The sequence below is a fragment of the Glandiceps talaboti genome, chromosome 12 (genome assembly GCF_964340395.1).
Source record: "Glandiceps talaboti chromosome 12, keGlaTala1.1, whole genome shotgun sequence".
In the NCBI taxonomy this organism is placed as follows: domain Eukaryota; kingdom Metazoa; phylum Hemichordata; class Enteropneusta; family Spengelidae; genus Glandiceps; species Glandiceps talaboti.
In genome coordinates this window covers 22,074,175-22,091,493 of record NC_135560.1, presented here as the reverse complement: position 1 = coordinate 22,091,493, position 17,319 = coordinate 22,074,175, and the positions used below count along the sequence as shown (strand labels likewise).

At 35.6% G+C, this 17,319-nt stretch overlaps 2 protein-coding genes across 2 annotated transcripts in view; one reads left to right on the top strand and one right to left on the bottom strand.

Annotated features, from left to right (window-relative positions):
• Positions 1 to 547: 547 nt before the first annotated feature.
• Positions 548 to 9,868, bottom strand: LOC144443114 (sodium/potassium/calcium exchanger 5-like). The gene is made up of 9 exons (XM_078132486.1): positions 9,642 to 9,868; positions 8,134 to 8,352; positions 6,417 to 6,500; positions 5,016 to 5,119; positions 4,499 to 4,599; positions 3,681 to 3,964; positions 3,197 to 3,439; positions 2,182 to 2,283; positions 548 to 885 (listed from the first exon to the last, which is right to left on the bottom strand). The coding sequence occupies exons 1-9, from the start codon at positions 9,649 to 9,651 to the stop codon at positions 548 to 550; spliced, it is 1,485 nt and encodes a 494-aa protein (XP_077988612.1). The 5' UTR covers positions 9,652 to 9,868.
• Positions 9,869 to 13,069: 3,201 nt separating this feature from the next.
• LOC144443752 (uncharacterized) overlaps positions 13,070 to 17,319 on the top strand; it is a 12,371-nt gene continuing 8,121 nt past the window's right edge. The window contains exons 1-6 of the mRNA XM_078133294.1: positions 13,070 to 13,186; positions 13,405 to 13,491; positions 14,569 to 14,715; positions 15,285 to 15,424; positions 16,069 to 16,167; positions 16,929 to 17,030. Of these exons, the coding sequence (XP_077989420.1) occupies positions 13,418 to 13,491; positions 14,569 to 14,715; positions 15,285 to 15,424; positions 16,069 to 16,167; positions 16,929 to 17,030 (562 nt within the window). The 5' untranslated portion in view covers positions 13,070 to 13,186; positions 13,405 to 13,417. The remainder of the gene's footprint in view (positions 13,187 to 13,404; positions 13,492 to 14,568; positions 14,716 to 15,284; positions 15,425 to 16,068; positions 16,168 to 16,928; positions 17,031 to 17,319) is intronic.

The window sequence follows — 17,319 nt, the reverse complement described above, 5'->3', positions numbered from 1 at the left end:
TTTCAATATAGGGAAAAAGTTGTTGTTGTTGTTGTTGTTGTTGTCTTCGTCGTTGTTGTCAATCTATCGTCGAAGGTACAGCTCCTCTTAGAGACCTTCTAGTGTGAACTCCGACTTTGTGCTAATTAAAATTAAATAACGACATGAGGACTGGATCCGTTACCGATCGCGGCCAACCAATTTGCTATTTTGTTTATTAAAATTGAAAATGGTAAATAACCCTATTGGATTGGGCACGCGCCATTCTTATTTGAATTCTTGCGAAATTACTATATGAGTAAATGATACGCACAAGACAGTATATATGAGACTTGCATAATCAAATGCTGAGTACAAGTGTCGTTCAAGTTTCAAACGCTCGTTAAGATAACGGATCCAAAGATGCTGTTATATTCTGTAACCATTGCTTTGTCAATATATATATATATCCTGTAACCATTGCTTTGTATATATATATATATATATATATATATATATATATATATAACTATTATCGAGCTAAATGATGACACCTGAATTAAATATTTCGAATAATGAAACAGTGACGTCAATTGGCCGGGTAACATGTTGGAAGGCCGACATGACCAAATATGCCAATTTCGTAGAGTATGGCGAATATAACAAACACGATGTAACACGAAACCAACACAGTGCCGACTGATTTATCCAACTTCCAACCGTTAACAATTATCGAAGTATTCGTTATCATGATAGTTGCTAGAAGCATCATAGAGACATACAGCAAGCCATTCTCCATCATTTGTACAACGTGGTGATTTACAAATGGAGGTAGGAATGATGAGATAAACCATGAGACTCCCAGACACATTAACAGCTCAAAGACGTTACTTCCTACACAACTTGACACAGCCATGTCCCAGTAACCTACATACAGGAAGAAAAAACATACTTTATGACAGTTTTACTGGCAAACCATTCAATAATTTCATCTTGATCCTCTTTATAGTACTCTATTAAATATGCACTGTTGTATGTATGTATGTATGTATGTATGTATGTATGTATGTATGTATGTATGTATGTATGTATGTATGTATGTATGTATGTATGTATGTATGTATGTATGTATGTATGTGTGTGTGTGTGTGTGTGTGTGCGTGTGCGTGCGTGCGTGCGTGCGTGTGTGTGTGTATGTATGTATGTGTGTATTTATGTATGTATGTATGTATGTATGTATGTATGTATGTATGTATGTATGTATGTATGTATGTATGTATGTATGTATGTATGTATGTATGAGTGTGTGCGTGTGTCTATCTGTATGTATGTCTGTGTGTGTGTGTGTGTGTGTGTGTGTGTGTGTGTGTGTCTGTCTGTCTGCGAGATCTGTTGTGTTTTATACTGGCTACGGTATGGCCTGAGTATGACTATTTAACGTTTATTTGAAAGCAATGTCACGGGGAACTACTAGAGGGCGTCGTTCACTTGGTGAGGAGAAACTAGTGATTGACTGTGGGCAGATACTGTAATCTGAATTATAATAATACTATTGTGAACCTTACATTTCTAACTCAAATATTTCGAATATTTCATCGATGGATCTCCATTTCTGTTAAAGAAATCAAGCTCTGTCATGCTGAAGATAGCTTTTGTCACGTAAAACCGCGCTATTGTCTTGGAATATTATGTGTTGTCAAAAGTATTCAACATGTGACCGAAATCTAATTTTCATTGTAATTTGAATCAACTGCATTCACCAAAACAATAAAGAACGGAACATGCTAATGGAGTTATTTATATATGGCTAGAACAAAGGTATTCAAATATCTTTGTACTTTTTGTATTAACGTAAATAACCATTCGTGTCACAACTTGTTAACACACAGTGCAACAATACAATATTATTACAATATTATTAGTATTTAAACATTAACATTTGAAAGTTTTATCAGTTTGTATAATTAAGTCTGATTGAGCCATAGATTTTTCAGTGGCTGGGGAGAATGGAGAAAGGGGTAGTTGTTTGAACAATACGAGTTTTTACCAGTTACCCATGTATTAAGCTAGTCGCAATTTTATAAAGTCAAAATCTAAACGACTAGACAAACTTCAAGACAGTGTGCATGATTTTTTATCAACTTTTTTAGATCAGCGATTGGTTTGTAAATTTGATCATACCAACAGCTCACTAGGGAAGGTTGTTCATGTATAGGTACCTACCATCACGGGCTACCATAAAACTTCCTACCAAGTCAGGTATACTCGTTGCAGGGCCAAGAAATACAAGACCCATGACGTCATCGGGTATGTGTAGCGTGAAACCTGAATAGACAAACCCATACATACATACATGTACATACATGTAGTTGATTTTATATTTGCATATATTTCATAACATACCTTATTTGCATTTGGACAGGCTGGATTTTTAGCTCTTTTTTTTTAAAGGAAAGAAATAGCAGTAGGAATGGATGCAATTTGTCACACAATAGTTGAAAACTAGAATGGGGTACCTTTCTTCTTGTGTTCTAATTCCCTGCAAACCTAAAGAAGTTGTCCCACAACACACCTCATTCATGTCTAACGTATCACTGACGTGTAGCCACAGCCGACACACGAACACATGCACACACACATGGATACTCACACATTCAAGTACGGTCTTTGATAAATATTGAAATGAGCTAAAATCTGGAAATTCCATCTAAAACTTCCCAAACGACCCATAAACGAGCATACACACATATGCTCGTTTATGGGTCATTTGGGAAGTTTTAGATAGAATTTCCAGATTTTAGCTCATTTCAATATTTATCAAGTACGCATACACACTTATTATATATATATAACTCGGTGTGTATCAATCTGCTAAGACAGTGCTCTATACCGCAGTGGCAGAGCGTAATAGTTTTGGTAGTACTGGAACTCTTTCTTGGGTGTAACTCGGAGTTTCACGCATATTGCGATCATCAGACACTCTCTGAGTGTCTGATGATCGCAATATGCGTGAAACTCCGAGTTACACCCAAGAAAGAGTTCCAGTACTACCAAAACTATATATATATATATATATATATATATATATATATATATATATATATATATATATATATATATATATATATATATATATATATATATATATATATATATATATATATATATACATATAATTGATATATATTTTATGTATAATATTGTTTAGAACACGATGAACATCAAAGTTGTCTCTTACCGATAACAGTGATCGTCCAAACCATTATGTAGGAAAGCAGACTAAGCCAAACAGTTGACATCAAGAACGTGACCATAAACCATTTACGCCATCTTTGTTCACGGCAATCGGGTAGTGTGATAAACAGAATGAGACATAGTGGGAGACTTATAACCCATAATATTCTTTTCCACCATTCTTCAGGCGGCTTTAATGGAGATTTTATTTCGGTAAACTGAAGAACTTCGTCTTTCTCATCCAAGCCTGAGAGACGAAAAAAAATGTCAATAAATTGCTAGGAATTTATTTTATTATGCGGTAACATGATCTTAATTTTTGACATTGAAATTACATAACAATTATTAAGTGAGGTAGGTTAATGGTGGTTATGAAACGTCTAATTATTAAGTGAGGAAGGTTAACGGTGGTTATGAAACGTTTAATATAATAATTTGACTATTTAACTCTTTGGTTTATGCTAATTTTATATGAAGGATGTACTCACCTAAACCTTTGGAATCACTTGCCACTGAGCCATTTCTCATGTTTCTAGGGCTTTCGTTTGTATTAGGACGACCGGAAGACACAGATTTAGTCCTGTCAATCGAGTTATAATGACTGTCTTGTTGTAGGGCTAGTGTAGTGTTTTCTTTCTCTTCCCTTTCTAGGCTGTCACACATTTGGCAATTTCCCTGGAAGAGTTTCTTCGTGAGACGAGTCAGATTGGGATTGAAGTACATTAAAAGAATGTACATACCATATAGAATGATTAATATCAACGCTTCATACCTGAACCAAAGATACAAAAAGTTAGATGATACTGTACGGTCTGTCTGTCTGTCTGTCTGTCTGTCTGTCTGGTCGGTTGACTTTCTTAATATACTAGTTATACCAATTCAACAACAATGTTTTTTTTTATGATTGTTTTTAATGGGGGGGGTGAGGGTTAGGGTTATAGATGGTTATAGACTTATAACACTTGTATATTTATGAAAATAACAAAGTCGAGTCTACACAAAAGCAAATGTTATTTTAACAGACAGACTTTAAAGATATCCATTTTTCGGAATCATAGATTGGCAAGGATGAATTACACCATGTATGTTCCCATTGCAGAGTCTCTCAGGGGGAAAAAGAAAAAGAAAAGAAAAATTGGACAATGGTAAAATGATATTTCAGCTAATGATATGTAAACTTTGATGGCCTTCCTTTAGATAAAAAAAGTGTACTTTGTTATGTAATCAGAGGATACATTTTAGGCTATAGGTATCCGAAAGTGACATCAACTTATTTGTTATTGTCGTGTTTGTAACTTTGACTTACCAATATACTTTCCTATCTAAGATCACTATGGAAACAATTGCAACACTGAATACGTAACATACTGAATCTCGTATGAGTGGCCACTTTGACAAATGGGCTACCTGTAAGACAATTAAGTACACTGTTAATTAATATCAAAATAACAACGCAGATACTAGGATGGCTACATAATGATCAATCGCCATTGTTTGCTGAATGTATAGCAGCTAACAGCACCAAGAGAAGGGAAGAGGTTGCTGGGTTTTGGCTTCAGTTAAAGCAAACTTTATCATTCCAGACAATCACAGGATGGTTCGTATAGTATATTTTCTCCAAACTAAATGACGGCTTGATTGTAGAACAACCACCCCCTCAACTATTGTAAACCAACCACCCCTCTCCGGCTCCGGCGAGGGGTGGGGTGGGGGGTGATCGTCCTGATACCATCCTGATACAATACACGTATTTTTACGATAGCCACAAATATTTGTTTCTGGAATGGTTACAATGAACTATTAAAATAACGTTGTACAATTACCTCTCCTGTAGCAAGTGATATAAATCCGATGAGAAATGTCAGATTGAACGCTGCTGACCCTACCATTGTTCCCAATCCAATATTATCTTTAGCTATTGTTGAACCTTGTGATGTGTTCATAACAAAACAAAACAAGACAAAACAAAACAAACAAAACAAAACAATTATTAAGAAATGCAATGTAGACAATGGGACCGAGGATAGTCATAGTGTAAATCATGGTTGACTACATGCAAGGAAATACGCACAGCTTCGTAAGTAATTAATTTCAATAATTTAAATGGACGTTTGAAGACCCTCCATTTTTCTGTATACGATATTATCGTACATTGTATCTGATTTGACGAATTAAAATGTGTACTTAATTCCTAGGGTTAAAATGGATGTAAATCTTCAAATCGTATGTCAAAACGTACAAGAAAATGAAAATATATGCATTTTTCTGTTAAAATTTTAGTGTATACTATGGGATCGGAGAGAAATAAAAAAAAGAGTATATTGTGTATGGCTATACGCACTATGTATATTGTATGAGAAACTAGAAGACTTAAATAACAAACACACAAACAACCTAGGTCATTACGAACTGACCTTTTGTAAAGGTGCCTGTCGATGTCTTTTATAATGTACAGTCATACAATAAAGGTTACCAAAGTCCATTCATTGCGTTGTGTTGTGTTGTGTTGTGTTGTGTTGTGTTGTGTTGTGTTGATCATAGCCATGTATCAGTGCATGTCCCTGGTGCATGTCTATCCCATTCATGTCAATGGCACCTGAGACTCGCTTCTGGGGTCACCATGATATGTCACATATGCTTTTTCAATAGTTATCTAATTGACGATCATACCAGTAAAGTCTATTGAATTTTCTCACAGGCATGCGCATTAATGTCTACTCTAACAATGGTTTTTAATTTGTTATTTGGTTGGTTGATATCCTCTACATGTCTTTTTCTGTTGAGAGCATATGTCTGCCTATTACATGTAAAATGTGCTGGTATGTGATTGTACTGTAGTTTAATCCAAGTTGGTTAGTTCGTAGACCCTCCATAACGTTGATGGGTCTATGGTTTGTTCGATCATATTGGTACTTCAATATAGCCCTGTGTATCGAGATTTAATTAGTGTTTGATTCTATTTATATTGAACCTTCAACGTCATACAATTACGGTACATTTGTATGTGTATTTTTCTTTTACTCGTACGAAAAATGTAGCGCTTTTTACGGATTACAATCAAAATAAACAGTTGATTCAATACGCAGTACGCCTTACGATTTTTGCGTCTCTATTGCAACATTTTATGATTTCCGAAAAGTAAAATGTTCCGAATTCAAAGTACTAAAATACCCCTTTCCCTGTCTCTTATACCGGTTTAATTATAATATACTATATGTACTTACCAATTATGGCAGTGAAAAATTCTGGAGCTGATGTCCCAATAGCCATGAACGTAGCACCTGCAACGTTTGGTTGTAGATGTAGAACTATACAGGTGAATAAAACCAGGCATGAAACAGAATATCTATTAAAGATGACAGTCTACAAAATTATGATGCACAATATGCACTATACATGTACAATACCATCTGTCTAAGAAAGATGGGGAAGTTAGGCCTAAAAAAATAGTTTGGTTCCGGTTACCATACCCCAACCTAATTTCCTAAACTTTTTCTTTTTACTTTTTCGATAAAAAAAATGAAATCGCGAAAATTGTGAAGTCTCACTTGAAATATTGGATGTGGAAACTGACATCAACTTAAAAAAGACAATATAAAATTGTTCTTCAATCTGTAATGGTTATAAATCTGATGAGAAGAAACCAATAACACAGAGACCATATGGAAAAAACGGAAAACATTATTACCTGAACTAGACACTCACACATGAAAATAAAATATATAAACAAATAAAACCTATTCTAAAATTGAGCGTAATCGGAACCACACATTTTTTTTGTTAGGCGTTGTTCACGAATTTTTCAAAATTTTATATGAGTTGACACGAAGATTTACATTAATTTTTAAGCGTTATCCTCTAATTCCAGCCTCCAAATATTAACCTCAGCATATGTCATAGGTAGCTTTAATGGCCATTGCTCTTGGCGACATCAGCTTAATTAAAACAAACTGACCGGACAAAATTGCTTACAGTGAGAACGCAATACATCCGTATTTTCCTTTCTTATTATACTCAGTATGAATCTGTCGGTCTGATATCAAATAGTATTTGGGTCATCGTTGCAGTGGAATAGAATAATTCTGTATATGTTCATATATACTTTATACGTAGAATGGGAATATATTGTCAACTGTAGAAATCGATGCTGTGTTGACATTTAGTACCAGCACATGTTAGCTGTTCACCTTAACACGCCTGTCTATGTCGACGACCCATGCATGATGGGTCTATAAACTACTAAATTCCGACGACTAAATGGTGACACGTTGCCACAATGGGATAACTCTTGCTAACAACAGTCATCTGGTGATCAATTTATTACAAATTATAATTTCTTATTAGGTTAATGACAAATTATACTACAGCCTTTTTATTATTGTTGTGAAGTGAGGTGAGATCATGTGTAATACGAGAAAGCAGATATCGAATCACGTCATACTAATTACAGTGGTTTGGATATATCGTTCCTTGCACGTGATATTAGTCATGCTAGAAATATATCAAGAATAACTCACAGCCAACGCTGAAGTTATTACGGCGTCAAATAATGTGACAAGTTGCCATTTTTTATTTTGTGAAAGTTGATTTTTGAACGAAGGCAGTAATCTCTCGATTTGAAGTAGGAATTTGTGATTGAAGAACATTCACAACTTTGATGTGTCCGTTATACTATGTTTATTTATTATACTATATGATGCAGTGCTGGGTTTCTGGTAGTATTTTAATGTGTTTACCATCATGTTTTTACATTGCATCGATGGTAGTGGGGTGACCGCCATGGCTTACATCAGATATAAACGTGTCGATGTCGCACTTGTGCACATTCATTTAGGGAGAGGTTGTCCTATAGAGCTTGTGCGACATTATGCGATCGTCCTAACTAACACATAACAATACAATCCCAGTCTTTCGTATGTAAATAAATGACCAATGACTTACTATGACAAATACATTTTAGTGACGGCACAAAATAGCTTTCACATACAACCATTAGACCATATACCATATAACTTGCAATTATAACATGTATGATGATGGCGCCGTGTTCTCGTTGGTCGTTACTGAAGAAAAAGCTCGGGAACTGATCTAGGGCTGGTGGAGAGCAATTCGCCATTGTCTTCATGATATCAGCACTATAACTGTCATCGTCTATCGTCTCTGATATGTAATTAGAAGCAGACAATTTGACAATGTCAAAAGTGTCGGAAATATATCAATCCTGTCAACTTGACTTTGCAATCATCGAGGGGATAACTTTGAATGATACAGCTGGCAAGGATGCTAGTATACACAGGTGGTACAAGTACTGTTAGTACCTTTTTTAAATAGAATTATCGAAAAACAGAACAAACAAAAACATGGCCAGAAAAATAATTGTTCCATCACTTTGATGATACTTTATAGATGAACTGTAAAATGATCCTTAAAATAAATAAACAACAAATATACAGGTGGAGAACATTTATCATTTAATTGACTTATACATGCCTTGACATAAGCCCTAGCTTAAGTTTGATGTCATCTGGTTACACTTCCCAGTATAACCACATGGGTCAGCGAGCATGTAATTGATTGATCGACCGATTTATTGATTGGTTGATTGATTTATTATTTGGTTGAATGATTGACCAATTGAATGGTCAATTTTTGTGGTGCTATATAACTAATTTTGTGTGTGATATTGATCAATTGACTCATTGAGTATTGTGGTGATATATTTCTTTCCCTGGCTACTGTTTTCTCTTTCAGCTGTATATAATTCTCTCCTTATTGACTAAATAAAGACACCTTCTCCTATTATCTAAATTAAAACATCCCTAATCTTATAATTGGCAAGAGATCACTTACATTAACAGTTTGCTTTATCTCTTATTTTTTGGAGATTATCACACTCATTTATGCATTAACTAATATAACACAGAGAGTTCTACTAGTGTGTGCATGATTGACTGTTTGTCAATCATTGTAATAATCTCCCAGAAGGTTAGACATATAAAAAGCACATTTTCTCGGTAACTGATCCATGTTAATAATGATATATTAGAGGTGTTTAAATTTAGATAGGAGGAGAAGAATGGATTAGATGTCTTTATTTAGTCAATATAGAGAGAATTGTATACAACTGAAAGAGAGAAAAGTAGCCAGGGAAAGAAGAAAAAAGTTTTATATCACCAAAAAAATGAGGCAATTGATCAATATCACACACAAATTAAGTTATATTGCACCACAAAAGTTGATCATTCAATAGATCAATCATTCAACCAAATAATAAATAAATCAATAAATCGATCGATCAATCAATTACATGCTCGCTGGCCCCTGTGGTATACCCTTTGTCAAGATGGTCATAAAAGTAGACCAAGTCTGACATCATGCACATGAGAATTGATATTTCATAAAATTACATTATCTTTGTATCAATGTTGAGGTATGGATATAATACTCACCATTATCCATGTTGTAACTTCCGTCCCGTCCTGAGTTGTGACTTTTAACTCTTGAACGATACGCGTGAAAATGCTGACGTGACTTTTCCGCGCCGACAATTCTCAACGCCGACCTACAATCCGAAACAGTACGATTATTTCGTGGTCGTGTGGTATTTTATTGTTGTTCCCGGTTATGTGGACACTGAAACTGCAGGCTCATCGCATATTATATTCCCGTTATTAGAGTATCTTCCTTTAAACACGCATAAAATATTCAGTTGATGTTGACTGGTCTTAAACAAATGAACTCCTGATAAAGATCGACTAAACGATGCCATTACATACAAACCGGACGCACCTTTTCCGGTCGACGGTTTCTCAGTGTCGCGATCAATGCAACTCGCCTTGTTTCATACCTAGGTGGCGCTGTAGTACCAGTAGACCAAAACAAGTTGATCAAATATTTAGTTTATCAATACAATGTACCCCAATATACGTAACAAGTCTATCATGTATCAACCTGTTGATAATATATCTTCAATAACAGTGAATGTGGCAGAAATTAAAAAATTGATATTAAATGCAACAAATTCCTCGAACTAATTTGTGACTAATAATGATCAACTTTACAACTTCATTTTGGAAACTGTAGTTGGTTATCAAAGAAGTCAATACATTCTCCCGTGTTTTGATACATTATCAGTATAAATGTACGTAGATATATGGTTTGCTAAGGCCAGAAAAAAATAAATCTGTTCCGACCTACACATATTTAGGCTACTTCAAGTAATTGGTGACTGGGAAGATGTGTTCAATGTACATCATATTATATAAATGTGTTTTACATTATGTTTGCAAGATATTTGAGTAACCCTTCACTTTCACTGCCCAATTTGTTTAGTAACCCCGGTGCAGCCAACGGGCAGACATTTGCGGTTTCCATTTGACTTCCCCGCCATAATTCTTGTTTGCTACCATCCCGCTACCAATCGAAAAAAAAGTGCCCGCTCACTGAAAAACAGCTTTTATTTTTTTGCAATAACAGTTACGATGACTGCACCTATAACACCTTAAGAACAAAGAATCGCTTGCCACCAGACAAACCAAACAGAGGGATAAAAATCAAATTGACTGAATAAAGTAGTACTGTACTGTACAGACTCAAATGTATTACCGTCAGTATAAATGATTCGCTGTCATACATTCGTTTCTAATCACTGTAAAAAAGACCCACAGTTTTTTAATTGTTTTGGCCTAACGTTACGTATTTGTGTGAAGGCATATATAACCGGGCCAGTGGTCGAAATCTCAAGCTATCATGGCAATACCTAACTAGTATCATTTCACGTTGTAGGATTTGAATCGTTCTCTTCGTTATCAACAACTATTGCTAAATCTTCATAGTTGCATCGAAGTCCTTTTCGTATATATAGTTTTATCGATTTCTACCTACGAATCGTGCAAGCAATTCAATTATGTACCACCCTATACAAACAGTTACCATTATAACATATAAAAGTTATTATAATGAACATATAACTATGCTATCCAAACCGGTCAGACTAGATCCTATGGTCTTAGGTAACCAAATACTCTTTGAAGTTTTGATATGGAATAAAAATTATCCAACTTTTCAACTACTTACCTGTCTAATGTACACCACAGTTTCACGCCACTTGAATTTGAGGACTGGGATATTAAACGTGTCTGTTCTTCGACATAGATATAAGTCACACGTAGACAGTAATTGTCTAGATCTAGACATATTGTAAACCAGTGAACAAAGAAAACTGTAACTCTTTACATAAATTTGCATCGGGAAACATTAATATGTAATACTAATACATATTCATAGTCAGTGCACTATTCTTGCAGCGATGAATACCAATAACCTTCGGGTTTTCTTTCGATATTACAAGCGAACTAATATTAAATTATTAGCTAAAAAAATTGTTCAAGTTCCCAGGTACTTGTGTCTTTGGCGCCGTCGGCTACGGCGGCCACACAGTTATAAAACCTTTTCAAGGTTCTTGTAAAAGGTTTATACTAACTGTTGGCAGATGGTGAATAAAAAAAAACCCGAAACATTACCATCAAATCAAATCGAATGACTTAAGACACACTAACCTGATTTAGTACTTTGACAGGGTATTGTTATCACATTGACAAAATAACACTAGAAATTTAAAGCACTCTTTTAATCCTTGAATTTCAAAAAAAAATCGAGGGTGGGAGGGGGAAACCACCTCACACTGTTAATTTGTATATTGATTCAAATTTTGACGTGTTGTTACTACCTCGACATATTAAAATAGCATCAGAACGTGTTCTTTTAGTTCTTGAATTTCAAAACTTTCCAGGGGTACACATCCCCACACTACTCCCTAGGCTCCTTGTACTAGTATATTAATTCTCAGATCACTAACTGTGGTCTGAGATTGATTCAAATGTTTAACTCTTATTGTTACTACACCGACATGTTAAAATAGCACCAGAAAGCATTCTTTTAGCCCTTGAGTTTCAAAAATCTCTTGGGGTGGGAGGGTGGAAAGCCCCCTCCCATACACATCCCCACTTGGCTCCCTCAAACTTCAATTTTATTCAACTTTTACTGCCTACTTTCAATATTACTTGCTAGATTTGGAATAAGCTACATCCATCAAAAAAATTCCATTGTCATTGGGTCCAAATCCTCAAGCCACACTCCCAGAAATCAAATGGTTTACCCCTAACGAGGTCCAACTCCTCAAGCCACACTCCCAGAAATCAAACGGTTTACCCCTACCGAGGTCCAACTCCTCAAGCCACACTCCCAGAAATCAAATGGTTTACCCCTAACGAGGTCCAACTCCTCGGGCCACACTCCCAGAAATCAAATGGTTTACCCCTACCGAACGTGAGCTGCATGAAAGTTTACCAATTCATCATGTATACAACCAACCGCGCCGGTCAATGGACCCGGATCTCAGTATATTTGCATAAATGGCGGAAATGCGCTGAACCCGAAAATATTACGTCATAACTCTATTTGATGTCATATTTGAATGTATATTAGATTTTTTTCTCTATTAATCAACAGTGGCTGTTGATAATAATCAAGTTGTAGAGCTTATACCCCTACAATAAAGTGTCGGTGTATGCTAACTTCATTCAGAATGCCATGAATTACTTTCTGTTCATCGTAATGTCAATTCAACACAAACTGAATCATTGTGTACGTGTAAGGGAAAGCAACCAAACATCGACTATTTACCCAAAAAATCCGACAAACTGTCTTTTGTTGGTCATGGATTATTATATGGTCGTCCGTTTCTTAATTTAAAGCTAGGTTATCATTGCTGTAAACACGGTGCATAATTTATAGACGATATGTACTTTAAAGGCCATAGTGCGATGGCGTCACCCAACCAGGAATAAAGTGCAGGTGCTTTTTGTAGGAATGCGGAAACAAACCCGGATCTCCGTAACGAGAGTGACAACAACACATTGTTAGAATCAGTCGTACAAAAAACATCACACTGTAGTTTGGCGCAACCCAGAGCTCTTTTTGGGCAACAATATAGGTAAATTTTCCATGTTTCGTGATGCTTATATGATGAACAACAGTATAATGGCAAATCTGAACGACTCCATCGTTTCGACTTCGGTCTCCAGTTTCTAAAAATATAGCTGAGACGTAAGATGACGGATTTAATTTTTCTGACTTTCCCTATAACATTGACGCCGTTACACTGACTGCAGCAGTGCGTACTCATCTGTATGTTTCTTTGTCGTTTTCCAGATTGACTGCGGACATGTCTACAACTATGAAAGTAATTTTTCTATTAGGCTGCATGGTCTGCCCTGCCATGTCAACCTTTGGACAGTGGTAAGTAACCATCATTTTGAAAGTAACAATTTGTATTAGGGTGTCTGGAACTGACCGTCGTTCATCAATATCTGCTCGTACAGCACCGGTATACACGGTAGGTCTTATGTAATTTCAAATTGCCCAATTTCCTTCACCTAGTTTAGTCTAATTTGTTCTGGTAAGATGTGTTGCCAGTCAATCGTCTCACTTAGTCTAGTAACCTGTGGTAAAACTAATCCAATGTTGGTAAATCCACTGGTTCGATTTAGGCTGGTGTATGTAATATGATTCTATACCTATACATGACGACCTGGTATCAGCTTGCCTTTTCACTGACGCCGACGTCATTTTAAGCTTAGCGATATATAAATGCAAAAGTGACTTGATATACTGCCAAATGTTGCTTTTATTACGTGATAGCAGAATGATTTGTAATGGCGTAGTGGTTTTTTTATATCGTTCATCAAGATAATGCAATAAAGTATAACATGTTAATAGCAACTTATCAATAAATCATGTCATTGGTTTTTACATTCCGTAAGAGAACGTTATGATATAGTTATAGATATTGTGTATGTGTGTGTGTATGTATGTATGTATGTATGTATGTATGTATGTATGTATGTATGTATGTGTGTGTGTGTGTCTGTCTGTCTGTCTGTCTGTCTGTCTGTCTGTCTGTCTGTCTGTCTGTCTGTCCGTCCGTCCGTCCGTCCGTCCGTCCGTCAAATGTCCGTCTGTCTGTCTGTCTGTCTGTTCGTCTGTCTGTCTGTCTGTCTGTCTGTCTGTCTGTCTCTGTCTGTTAAGACGATATCTCAAAAAACTAAAGCATCAATTCTAATGAAATGTAATTGAGGTATGAATATGTTTATATTAATATGCGATGTAATTAAGTTTGAGAATGTGAAATAGTAATTATAATGAATATGGTAATGTATCCAGCAAGGTGTAAAATGTACCGAATTGTGTTTACTCAAGTAACTGCGACAAGTGAGAAATTGTCAATGTATGTGTACAGTTTGATGTTTGGCCGATTCAATATACAGTACATAAAACCACGTAACACACTAACTGCCCGTGTCCTTTCCTGTACAGGCCAAACATGTGCTCTCGGACGGTGTCCTATGTTCGATACGAGGACATAGTCACAACTGTAAGTCGAATTGAACGCACTCAAGTACCATGCGACAGGTCACGTGGTGGCTACCTGTGGGGTAATTCAGATCTTTGTACCAGCTACAGGTAAGTGACTTTTGATAGAGTCAAACCATATGGATTCTGTTGAAATATTCTACTTTTAATCTTCATAGTTCAGTTTTTGTTTATGAAAAAAAAATACTTTTCGGAACAAATATATACCTTTATAATGCATCAGACATTTAGAGGACATTTTGTGTTCTAGCGTAATCATTCGTGATCATATACTGCATATTTCCGAGCAACTAAACGTTACCTATGAAGTGTGGTAAACAGGGCGAATGTGTAGTTATGTAATTTTTATGTGATTTTGTTGATTGGAATGCTTCAAAGCGAATTTGGTTATTCGGGATGTTTGTAAATGTGTATCGCCATATTGGCAAAATTGTACAAGGTCTCTCGATCGCATCAAATACCAGGCTTTTCAGAAGTTTTTTGTTTGTTTGAAAAATTAACGTTTATCTCATAGTAAAATAACCGAAATCAGAAAGCATTATAAGACCAAGTAACATGTCATATTGATGAAGTGATGGAAGTGTTGGTTTCTTTTCCTATCATGTGTTTCTCGACTCTGTCTTCTTTCTGCTACTTGTACTATTTCCATTCCTTTGAAGTGTCAAATATCACCGACAAAGACGAACCCAATCTCGCCTAGCGTACAAAACAGAGTATTACTGTTGTGACGAGTCTGAGGGGAGAGGTCGAGGTAAACGTGATTGGGGGTCTGGAGGATCTAGTCTCTGGTGCAGTCCGGGTATGTGATAGCAATTTCGGTATTTTTTAGCCAGTATATCTAATGTATGCTTTATGACACAATGTTTACTTTTTTGTACCGATGAAAGGATGTGTACAGTATAATCCTCCTTGAACAACGAAGTGCGTATTTTTTAGACACATTTTTTTCGTTGTGAAATTTGATATTTTAGAATTGAGGTCAGAGATCATTTACAGGGTCTGGCGCTGGATATGCTAGAGTTTACTAACATATTGGCACAACACATTAATTATACATTTATCAAAGACTTTGATATTTATTTCATCATTGATAGCATTTGATGAGATAAGTCAGACGAGATTTGTCATAATTGTGTGAGACCTCCTGATGATTGATTTACACATTTTTTTTGTCGAGCAATGCATACAATCAATCAATCAAACGAGACCGGTTTACAAGGTGATAAAACTATTTGAAGTATTCGTTAACATATAATCTATCCACACTGTCATGTACTAAAATATAATACGAGTACTTCAAGGTATTGCATATTTATCTTAAGTTAGAAGTTAAAGAGACTTAATTTGCGAAAACAGTCAAATGTACCCTCTGTGATTCTACATTTGAAATTATAAGTTTAAAAAGTTATAACATTTTGCATTGGATACGAATCTTTTGTACAGGACTTCCGTCTTGCAACCCTCCATGTGTCAATGGTCTGTGTGTAGGTTTTGACACTTGCATATGTGATCCTTTATACACTGGTTCTACATGTTCAGATCGTAAGTTCTATAACAAATATGTCTCTTTTTTCTTTACTATCTACCTTTATTGTTCTAATCAATTTGCATATTTAACGACAAAAGTCATGCTTGTTTTTTCAATGAATGAATGACTGACTGACTGACCGACCGACTGACTGACTGACTGACTGACTGAATGACCGACCGACCGACCGACCGACTGAATGAATGAATGAACGAATGAATGAATGAATAAATAAATAAATGTATAAATAAGTAAATCTCGTGAAACCGTAACAAATTTCCATTACGAATTTTAGTGCCGAAAGTACCTTCAAACGTATGGCGTTGTAATAATTATAAATAGCAATATTTAACTTTAGTTTTCCAGTGCTCACATCACACAGTTGTCTTTAAAACTCTTCTTTATTAAGGGTCATAGTCTGTAACTTAAAGCTATTTGTTGGTTACTTTTGTTTAATTTTGAAATACTGAGTGTTATTCTAACCACTAAGACATGTTAAATCATATTTAGCTTCTGGTAGTGTCATTATCAGTTATTCAGATAGGATTATAATATAATATAACACACTGACGTAATTTTTTGGTTACCAAAAATTCGAGAAACGTCAGTTTCGCTTACCAATCACCTTCAGTTTGTTCTTGTTATGTTGATGCATATTTCCTTTTAAATGCGTTTTAGTATGTTGTACGTTAACGTTTGTTTATTTGCTTTAATCGAAAAACAACTGAACCAGGTTACATACTGTTCCCCTTTAATTAGTTTTGATCCTTTCCAGCTCTGTGTGACCCTCCATGTGGTGATGACAACGGATTTTGTATTGCTCGAAACACATGTTTCTGTTATACAGGACACATTCGTCAAACATGCACAACAGAAGGTAAATGAAATGATCCTTATGTGAATTTCACACACCAAACTATTTCATGTATAGGAGTTTAAATTTGCGACTGACATAGCTCGTACCGTACGTTACTTTGTATAGAGCTTGGGTTTTAATGAACACCCTGGGAATGTGAGGAGGGAGGGGATCCGTCTAACAAAATACAAAACAGTTGACCTGTCAAACCAATCATCTAGTCTGCAACGATGCGACTGAGAATATCTGGGGGAAAAATGCGTATAAACAAAGGTAAACTTATCTCTATTGTCTCAGCTGATAAAATTCC